This window comes from Orycteropus afer, unplaced genomic scaffold (assembly GCF_000298275.1).
Source record: "Orycteropus afer afer isolate SDZICR_OR568_19922 unplaced genomic scaffold, OryAfe1.0 scaffold00064, whole genome shotgun sequence".
Taxonomy (NCBI): Eukaryota; Metazoa; Chordata; class Mammalia; order Tubulidentata; family Orycteropodidae; genus Orycteropus; species Orycteropus afer.
In genome coordinates, this window is record NW_006921651.1 from 4687462 (window position 1) to 4698703 (window position 11242).

Consider the following 11242-nt stretch of genomic DNA (forward strand, 5'->3'; position numbering starts at 1 on the left):
TTTTTTTTTTTTTTCTTTCTAGATTATGGACAAATTTGCTTTCATTAATTTTCCTTCTTTCCTCTCTCTTCTCCTTTTCCTTTTCTTACGTATTGGTTGAAGTGTTTTAGGATGTTTACCTCAACTAGAATAGCAGTTTTAGTTTACCTAAGCAGTGAATAGAAGGTATACTTGCTAATAGTCCATTACAAGTATGAACCTAGAACCCCAGACTATTAAATTTGGATGCCCAAAGAGCACTGTCCCATCTTTTTACAGATTGGGAAATTGAGGCCCAAGGAAGGAAAAGAAATTTAAGATTTTAGAATGTATAAGCTCTGGAACTAAAACTAAGACTTTTGGTAGATTAACTGTGTTAACTTGCTGGAAATGAAAGTGAATTCCTATTAAATTAATTTTGCTGATACTGGATTTGGCATGCAGTGTGCTCTGGAGGACAATAAAATAAATGAATAAACAGCTAGCTAAGTGTAACTAGCATTTCTTGCATATTAGATGTTGGAAGAGTTTTGTTTTAGGTTATAAAATCTTTTATGGCTACTTCATCCTGCAAGAATATGAAATGATGGGCATTTAAGAAGCGTGTGGCTGGATTGCTTTAAGATGTACATTCTAAAAATTGTATGACTTGGGTCTTCCAGAGAGAAGTTGTGGTGCAGATCATGGGGCCAGCAGTCCCCGAGGTTAGCAATAAAAGGCTTCATTGATTTGCCATCCATCTAGGGGTGGGGTGTGGTTTGGAGCCATTCCTAAATTTGATGGTAGGTGAAATTAGTATTGAAAAGCCTGATTCCTTTTTATACTCTGTGTATATCTTATTACTGAGAAACTATGTTCAAGCCTAAGTGAAATTTCTTTGCGATTAATATGCCTTTGACATAATTACTTCTTTGCCAGAAGGATTTCAAACAGAGCCTCGAACAGTTTGAACCAATTCAGTCATGACTGATGCAGTGAAATCAGAACGGACCCGAATTTTAAAAATTTGGGTGAAATGTAATGATAACAAAAATGGGAAAAATTACTGGTTGAAGCCCTGGAATGAGGACTTCTGAGGAGGCATAGTGAGCCCTTTCAAGAGCTTGATGTGGGAGATTGGATTATTGCCAGGACGGTGGAGAGTAGACACACATTCAAAGCTGTGTGGTTGGCTGTCTTTGGGTGGAGCACCATTATTTCTGACTCTGTCAATCAAGAGCTTTAGTTGCTATGCCATGTGCATGAGGAGCTCGGGTGACACAGTGGTTAAAGCATTTGGCTGCCAACCAAAAGGTTGGTGGTTTGAACCCACCAACTGTTCTGTGGGAGAAAGATGAGGCAGTCTCCTTTCGTTAATATTTACAACTTTGGAAAAGGGAGACACAGAGAGGTACACAAGAAGTATAGACAACAAAGGTAAACACTTTTACATATACAATACTGTAATATCAGTAATAACAAATATTAATCTATGAGTGAATACATGGATAGACAGGCAAGATGATCAGGTATGGGTAGGCGAATGGGAGTATACCCATGACCATATGTAGGTTTGGAGGAGCTCTGGTAGCATAGTGCCTAAGGCATTTGACTGCTAACCAGAAGGCTGGAGTTTCAAACCCACCATCCACTCCTCAGAAGGAAGGTTGGGCAATCTATTTCCATAGTGATACCGCCTCAGAAACTCAAGGAGGTATCACTATGAGTTGGGTTTGACTTGACGGCAGTGAGTTGCATTTGGTTTGGTGTATATATAGGTTTGACAGATGATATTTCTATATACATATTTGTATGTGCTATAAAAATGTCCATATAGAGCTAACATGGGGCTAAGTTATGGTAACTTCTTATCTACAACCAGACATCTTGAGGGAGTAAGTCACTGGGTCTGCCAGCTTGGGACCATGGTTGTGGGATACATCAAACTCAATTGGTATAACATACTACATAAAACCATTGTTCTACCTCTTACTTTGGTTAGTAGCAACTGGGTCTTAAAAGCTTGCAAGCAGCCATCTAAGATGTAACAATTGGTCTCAGCAGAGAAAAGTGAAGAAAATCAAAGGCACATAGAAACAATTAGTCCAAAGGACTAGTGGACCATAGGAACCTCAGCCACCATGACCCTGAGACCAAACTAGATGGTTCCTGACTACTGCTGCCAGCAACTCAGTGATCAAAATTGGAGATCCTGGATAGAGTAGGAGGAAAATGTGGAACAAAACTCAAAATCATAAAAAAGCCCAGGCTTACTAGTCTGATAGAGACTGGTGAAACCCCTGAGACTATGGCCCCTAGTCATCCTTCAGGTCTGGAATTGAACTCATGCCCATGGCTTAACTTTTAGCCAAACAATGGACAGGCCTATGAGGTGAACTTTTATTTACACCAGGTAGGTGCACTCCTTTAGAACAGTCAGCCATGGGAGATCAGAAGAGCAGGATTTGCACAGTGAGAAAGCTCAGAGGGCAGGAATGCATAGGAAAGAAGGACATAAAGTAAAGGTAACCCTGGGGAAGAGGTGGGAAGAGAGCTGTTACATTGTGAGAGGTTTGCAGTCTGTGTCATGAAACAATGTGTACAGACTGTTGAATGGAGAACAAATTTGCTCTATAAACTTTCACCCAAAGCACAATAAAAAGTTTTGGGGGGGGGGGGGGGGGGGGGGGGGGGGTGGAAACAGATATACTTCCTTGGAAACCCTATGGGGCAGTTCTCCTCTGTCCTAAAAGGGTCACTATGAGTCTGGATTGACTCTATTGCAGTGGGATGCAATGTGCACCCTGCCCTTGTTTGCTAAGAGGGAGATTAAGTTTCTAGCAGGATGTCAACCTGTAGTTTTTCCCATTCTGGTTACCATTCTGGTTCACCCACATTTTACTAATTTTGATCTGTTCCGGTTTCGGTTTCGCTTTGGTGGGCTATCTAAACTGGGAAGAACAGGTTCAAGGTCCTAGTTTAAAAGCCTGGTTCTTCATAGACGGTTCTTTCCCTCCTCACAGTCTCATAGCATTTTCTTTGTACCTTGATTTATGTCTCATGATTTGCCTTGTGTTATGTGTTACCATTCGGAAGGAAGGTTGGGCAATCCTACTTCCGTAGTGATACTGCCTCGGAAACCCAAAGAGGGGTCGCTATGAGTTGGGGCCGACTGAACGGCAAATAACAACAACAACAACAACAATATGTTACCATGTGTCTGTTGGCTGCCAGCAGATTGGGAGTTCCTAGAGGATTGGGTCTGGATTTTCCTGTATGTAACCCCATAGTGCCTAAACTAGTGCTTGACAGTATTTGTATATTCCTTATATATCTGTTGGCGTAGTGCCTAAGGCATTTGACTTCTAACGAGAAGGCTGGCGGTTCAAATCCACTGGCCACTCCTCGGAAGGCAGACTGGGCAATCTACTTCTGGTAGTGATACTACCTTGGAAACCCAAGGATAGGTAGCTGTGAGTCGAGTTGATGTGACGGTAGTGTGTTTGGGTTTTTTTTTTTTTGGTTATGTATCTGTTGTATTTGTGACATATCAGTGATGTTGTGGGAGATTTTGGATGATAATGTCTAGCCAATACCTTTGTTTTGCTTGTGTAGAAAGTGAGAAGCACAATGACTTAATTAGCCATTGTTGGCTAGTTGGTTGAGAGAGCTGTATGCTAGTCTCAGTTCTGCTAGCCTTTCTTTCCAGTATGCCTTGCTGTTTCAGTTGGTACCGATTCTCTCTGCAATGAAGAAGGGGTGCTAAAGAGGCAAAAAGTTCTGGGAGAATATAAACAAATAGCACATTACTGTTCTGGTGAAATTTACTGTTATACCTGTCAAGCATTATACTTTAACATTTGGGAGCACAGGGACCCAAAGCAATTTCTGGGAACTAAAGAAAGACTTTTTCTAAGAGTTCTCTTATACCCTTCCCCCTCGATCACCGCAGAAACACCCTGGCTTGCTGTGGACCAGGGTAGAAATGCTGGGAAGAGGAGGAGACTTCATGTTGTCAGTTTCTAGTGATAAGTCAGGCAGTTTGGGTGGTAAATTCCATTTGCCTGTGAGGATGACACAGAATAATGAGTTGAGGCCCTTGGCTGAATTACCCCTGCTCCAAATGGAAGGAGAGTGATGAAAAGAATTTAATTTCTTAGGAAATTTGGTACTTTGGATTGGAATTGTTATTTCCCCTCTCCTATTCCCTTTTGCATATTAGAAAGTATTGATTCTGAAATAGGGAAAGTGAGCTTATTAGATTTGGGGTAGGCATTGATTAGTTGTAACCTAATTATAAATCCTCAGATGGGGATGTTTGTAAACATATACTTTTCACATCCAGAAACTCCAGATTCCCACTGTTACTGCTAATCAACTGGTTGAAGCTGAGCACACGCAAGATCTATATTTACTAAGCTTAGAATCGCATCGCTTTTGGTTTATTTTAATAGAATCCTTTTGATTTCCAATTTATTTTCCCCCCATCAGGACATCTTCCTTTTTACTACCTGTTTAAAAGACACAGGACTGTTTTGAACAGAGGCTTTATTTCATACTTTAAGGCATTGCCATGATCAATATAGTGTAAATTGCCTAAAAGAGTTTTCTCTTTCTTGTTATTTGTTCCTTCAGTTTTCTCTGGACCATAATTGAATTTGAGGACTAAGTGAAGCTTTAGTTGAAATTGGTCTTATTTTAGGTCAGACCTAGGACTTTTCAGTATTTATTATGATGATTATTATTATATTTCAGAATCAGTCACTGAACACCGTAAACTGAGTGTTTACCAGGAGCCAGATCTTACAGAAATAGTATAAGATCTAATCCTGTCTAAGAGATGTTTCATATCCAGTTGTGCTTTGATGTATGTTCAAAGGTGAATCTCTTTTTTGGATAATATATTAGAGAAGGACGATGTCTTAATGTCTTACAATGTTTTTGTGCTGTTGGGTGCATCTCTGCCTTCAACAAAATTTGGATTTTAGTATAAAAGATAGTGTATAGCTTCCAAAAGTCATTGAGCAAAATTAGTTTTACTTCTTTGGATTTATCTGTTAGTAAAACCAGTCTGTTCCCCCCAAGTTGTTACTGGATTAGATTAAATTTCATAGCTAGAGCCTAGGATTTAAGAGAGAGGGACTTTGTTAATAATACAAAGAATCTAGAAGGTGAAGGAATGTAGTAAACCCACAGTGGAGACCCGTGGGATTTTGAGTAAATTTTTTGAAAATTTCTTGAGGCAGGATAGGAAAATTTGGACATGATTCATGGAACTGCTTTTATACAGGCTTGAAAAATACACTGAAGTTTGATCTGCAATAGGGTTACACATATATACAATTACATTTGAAAGGAGTATGTTATTATATTCAGTTATTTTGAAATCAAATTTAATTTTTAGCCTTTTAACTGCTATTTTCTGCCTTGGGTCTCTTTCCAGAGGATTTTCTGAAGACAGTCAAGTGCAGTGTGATTTATGAGGCAGTGAAGGCCAAGTACTTTGCAGTGATGTGGACCCACTTACTTTGGGGAAATCAATGGAGCACATCAGTTTGCAGCACACTTCCTGCCTTAATGGTCCTAAGCTCGATCAATACTTGAAATTTAACTTTACCATCAGTCTGCAGGCGGTGTATGTTTTGCAGCCTTCCTTCCATCAACCTCAAATATATGGCCAGACCTATTATAGATGGAGCTCGTTACATTTTCCTGCTTGGTTTTGGATCTACTTTAAGCCTTGTCCACTGGCATGTTTTAAGGATATAAAATGTGTTGTGCTGTAGGCTAAGTCATGATTTAAACCCAGACATTACCTGGTAGGGGGCAGGGGTTGGACAGATGAACAAGATCCATAGCTTGATTGTTTGTCATTTCTTCTTCCTAAAATACTTCCCATTGAGGACGTTTCAGTAGACTATCCATCTGCATCCTGGCACACATTCTGGCACTGACTGTGGCTTTCTTTTCACAGATTTCTATAACCATGGCACAGGTAGAGAAACGGGGAGGCTTGCTCCGGAAATCTTCAGCCTCCAAAAAACCACTGAAGGAAAAAGTGGTGCTGATGTATGATGAAATCTTCATGGTAAGTCTTGGAGCCTGTCATTTTGCACAGCTATTTCTTTTCTTCTTCTTTTTTTTTTTTTTTTTAAACTTTTTATTATGATTTGGATGAAAGTTTACAGAGCACCTTGGATTTACATTCCACAATTCATACACATTTTGATTCGTGACATCGATTAAAATCAAACCAAACTCACTGCTGTCGAGTCGGATCCGACTCATAGCGACCCCTTCTTGAGTTTCGGAGGTAGTATCACTATGGAAGTAGATTCTTTAGCCTTCCTTCTGAGGAGTGGCTGGTGGGTTTGAACCGCCAGCCTTCTGGTTAGGCACCATGCTACCAGAGCTCCCGTGACATTGATAGTCATCCCTAAAATGTAACAGCACTCTTCTCAGTTCCTCCCTGTGTTTATCGTTTCCATTAGTCCTTCTTTCCTATCCCATCCTGCCTTCTGTGCTTTATCCCTGAGCAGATGCCACCCTTTTGATCTCATGTGGTTGGTTGTTCTGAGGAATGCATACTTGTCTAGTGTTATTGCTCACCTGATGGCCTGTCTGTTGTTTGGGTGAAAGTTGAGCCAAGGAAGGTCAGTTCCATTCCAGGTTTGAAGGTGCCTAAGGGCCATAGTCTCAGGGGTTCCACCGGTCTTTATCAGATTAGTAAGCCTATCTTTTTTTTGTTTTGTTATGATTTTGAGTTTGTTCCACATTTTTCTCCCACTCTATCCAGGATCTCCTATTGTGATCCCTTTGAGAGTAGTCAGTGGTCACCTTCTAGTTATCCAGGTCTCAGGGTTTTGGAGGCTGGGATTCGTGTGGCTCATTAGTCCTTTGGACTGATTGTTTCCATGCGTCATTGATTGTCTTCATTCTTCTTTGCTCGAGACGGAGAGAGGGACGAGGAGAGGGACGAGGAGAGACCAATAGCTGCACTTTAGAGTGCCACTCACATGCACAGCTGTTTCTTGACTCATTATTTTGTCCCCAAATGTGAAGTAACTTCACTCCTGCCTGCCACTTCTTTGTTCTTCAGAGAAGGAGAGAAAGTGATCCCTACTCTTGTGTTAGGGATTATGATAATGTATTAATTAATATAGATTGTTATCATGTTGTTCTTATAGTTTGTTGCCATGAACTGTGTAAAACAATTGAAAGGAGAGAAGATAACGGGAAAATTATTTTCTAATTATCTTTTGAGGAAGACTCATATTCCTTATGATCTATCTAGCTTAAGAATCTTCTGTTTTAGATATCTCATGAAATTCCTTTTGGTCCCAGAATTCTCTGATTCAGATCATTTAAAAAGATATGTTAGTATATTCCATCTGAATTTATTGGTAGACAAAGCAATGGCTTAGAGTGTCTCATTCTCCAGCTATGTGGGATGACTGAGGAATTATTAGCAGTTTGATTAGAGACTTATTTGGGAAGGGGTCACTGTGAGTTGAATTGACTCAACAGCAGTGAGTTAGTTTTTTGTATTTTTTAGAGTAGTTAGGTATCCTGCAAGGATACTTGCCTTTTGAAATTCTGGTCATTAGTAGGACATGTAAAACAGAATAATACTTACAAAAAGAGTTATCATGTATTACGTTCCTACTATGTTCCTGGCATTGTTCTAAATGCACTGTTAAATACATTAGCTATAATTCTTACAAGAACTCTGGAAAGGTACGAGTAATGTCATCATTTTACAGATGAGGAACCAGGATCATAGTTAGAAGGTGATGGAGCTTTGATTTGAACCAAGTTGTCTGACTCCAAAGTTCTTACTCTTTTGACTTTGTCACATGGTCTAGGATAAATAATGTTATCAAATAAAACATTTGATTATTGGTAAGCCTTAGAACTCTCTAGGTGAGTTAACAGATTTTGACAGAAAATTATACAGAATTTCCCAGCTCGGTACCAGTAATTATATAGAGAAATCGAGTAGGTACTAAGATCATTTTAGGGCTTTTTCTATGTCACTCAAGCTTGGTATACGTATAACTCCTGTTTGAATGAGCTTTGGGCATAGAAAGTGCCAGCTCTGTGAATTCCCTGACTCTCATATGTAGAGAACAAAATGATATAACAAGTGTGAGGCCAAAGTATGGCCCTTCTGGGGAGCAGAACTTGAGAGAAAGAAAAAAATTGAAGACCTTATGAGAAGGCCAGAAGTGATGCTTTTCTATGCCATCCTCAATTAAGGCTGGTGGGTTTGAACCACTAGCCTTCTGGTTAGCAGTCAAATACCTTAGGCACTATGCCATCAGAGCTCCCAAAGATTCTTAGTACATTATTTTCTTATTAGGTAAGGAGTTCTTAACTGATGAAGACATTAGTTCTTGGTGGTAATTTAAAAAGGTCAACTCAAGGTAAGGTGATGGTAGGCCATTGATCTACTGATTTTATGTTATTAGCCTTCCTGTAAAATGTGGGTTCTCTTTTCTTATTTCACTAGTTAAATAGTGAAACTTCTGACTTCCTAAAATTTTCTGACTTCCTAAAATTCCTAAAATTTCAGTTTGAAATTACTGCTAAGAAATTTTAGATTCCAATACCATAATTTTTACTTGCCTTTTGGACCAATTTGAATTATGAAAAGAGTATATTAAAAGAGCATATAAAAGTTCTGTATAGAGGACTAATTACATATAGGAGGACAAATAGAACAGTTAACACAGGGTGTTATCAAAACCATTGCAGTAGTATTCATGTGATCTGGGTTCTGGCTCCTGCACTTGGGCAGATCAGTTAACTTTATAGACCCTCTTTCCTAAAAGGAGGGTGATAATAGTATCTATCCTACCTGGCTCACCATTGTATTTAACGTATATGAGAGAGATTTGAAAACTGAACACCATAGAAGTGTAAGGGGGACATGTCATAAGTTAACTAACTTATTGTCTTGGTTCACTTCTTGCTAGGAAAGTTTGAGGGCAGTTCTGAGCCATTATTTAACTTTTGGTACAGAGAATATATGTTCATGCGTAGTGTTTTCCACATGAAAAAAAGGTGTTTTTTCTTTCCCTCTAGAGCAGTTTAGAATAACTAGGCATTTTCAAAATTCATTTTGAAAGTTAAGGTTGGCTTTGTGTAGTGACCCCCCAAATGTATTCTTAATGCTTTTGGTGACAGCTAGGGATGTTGAATCTGCTTTTCTTCTGATTTCAGACAGAAGACCCCAGTAAATGCAGTCCTCGGTTTTGGGAGGAACTCTTCCTCATGAAGGTAAGACTTGGTGGCATCTGTGGATTTTCTTCTCCTTTAACTTCTCATGTGTTCTAGGTGCTACACTAAAAATGTGCTAAGACCCTTATTGTTTCTTTGGCAGGTGAATTTAGAGTACTTAGAAGGCAAGTTGGAATCTCTTGATGGAGAGGAATTAATGAAGATCAAGGACAATATTAATTGTTTATTTCAACACTGCATCCAGGCTCTGGGAGAGGAGCATCCAATTCGAGTTGTCAATGCATTGCAGGTACGAGGCTGGGAGACTGGGAGAACCTTTGTCAGGAGAAAGGAATTGTAAAACATATGTTGACACCTGAGGGAACTATAATTGCCCTTAGGTAAGAGTCTTCTTCTTTTCTCCTCTCCATCTCCTATCCCCCTTCCCTCTTCCTTCTCTCTGTCCTTTGTTCCCTCCTTCCCTTTCTTTTTTTCTTCATTCTTTCATCAAATATTTATGCCATGTGTTTTTATCCATTGTCCTGGTTTAAACAAATTGATGTTTATAGTGACAATCTTGTCCATTTATATAATTTGATCTAATTCTAAGGTAGATTGTTTGACAAAATTCTTCCTCTTGAAAGGAAGAGATAGAAAAATTGACGCAAGGATGCTTAGTCTATAGCTAAATTCTGAGGAGATCCTTAGTGTAATATTTTCTCACTAGATTAGGAGTTCTTAATTGGAGGCTTCAGGGGGTCCTTGTGTGTATATACAATATTTTATGTGCATATGTCCATTTTTTTTTCTGGAGAGAGGGTTTTCATCAGATTATCAAAGGGGTCTGTAACTCAAAAAACACTAAGATCAGTGTTCTTAGTGCTAAGTGGCATGACCATGAGGAAGATTCATTCAACAACTGTTTATTAAATGATTGTTATATGCCAAGCATTGGGCTAGGTGGTGAGAATACACTATAGGCTTTTAAGGGCAAAGATTTTGGTAGTTTCATTTAGTACTTTATTCCTAGGGTATAGAACAGTGCCTGGCACATTTTTGGCACTCTAGAAGTAAACTCTTATTGAATGAATGTTGACTAAAGCTTCTGAAGTGTACCGTCTAGTGGGTTCAGTATAGCCTGTGTTGGGCTGAGTACTGGACAGTGATTCATAAGCTTAGAATATGAAGATAAGAACTTGGAAGCTTAGAACATGGCAGATAAATGATTTTATTGGAATTTTTGTTAGATTGGGTTTAAGTTTCTAATTTAATGGTTGAAGAAATTCCTTTGTGAGCCTCAGTTGTCTCATCTATAGATTGGGAATAATGTTTACCTCTTGAGTTGATACCCCAGAAAGATGGACCATGTTTATCCTATGGCTTTGTTAATCTTTCACACAGTAAGTTCTGTGTTGTGAGCATCACAGTTGTAAGGACTCAATCAAAGTTGAAATGAAAGTAGGAAGTTATATTTCTGGTAATTGCAGTGGCCTACTGTGGGGCATGAGTTGTAAACTGTTTTTAGTTCATTGGAAATGAGGTGACGTGAAGCCACTCCCTTTGTGACCCCCAAAATACAGTATATTATTATTTTGTAAAAATATAGTACATTATTATAATATTATACATATTTTTATAATTAATACTTAACTGAGTTTTAACAAAGTTCCAGGAAGTGTGTTCCAGGGCCTGTTTGAGACTGTTTATGTGCTTTACGGTATTAACTCACATAATCCTTATAACATGCCTGTGAGTTGGTTGCTGTTATTAATCATTCTCCTTTGATAGATGAGAAAACTGAGGTACTAAAAAGTTAACTGAAGGTCACACAACTAGTAAGTAATGGATGGAGATTGTAATGAATTTAAGATTTAAAACAGTTGGCTGTTAATAGGGACTTAAATAACTTTTTGCTTCTTTATAATTATTAAAAATGAGAAACTATAATATAAATACTAAAACTAATTTTAGGCAAAAGGAAAGCTCCATTAATTCCATGACTCTTAACTCAAGAATTTGTTTTTAAATTTTGAATATCACCTTTTAGTCTTTTTTTTTTTTT

The 11242-nt window shown here is 38.6% G+C and overlaps 1 protein-coding gene across 1 annotated transcript in view; it reads left to right on the forward strand.

Moving 5' to 3' along the window:
• The first annotated feature begins 5944 nt into the window (after nt 1-5944).
• ARMH3 (armadillo like helical domain containing 3) overlaps nt 5945-11242 on the forward strand; it is a 261984-nt gene continuing 256686 nt past the window's right edge. Inside the window, 4 exon segments of the mRNA XM_042780830.1 lie at nt 5945-6046; nt 7722-7748; nt 9184-9240; nt 9344-9490. Of these exon segments, the coding sequence (XP_042636764.1) occupies nt 5945-6046; nt 7722-7748; nt 9184-9240; nt 9344-9490 (333 nt within the window).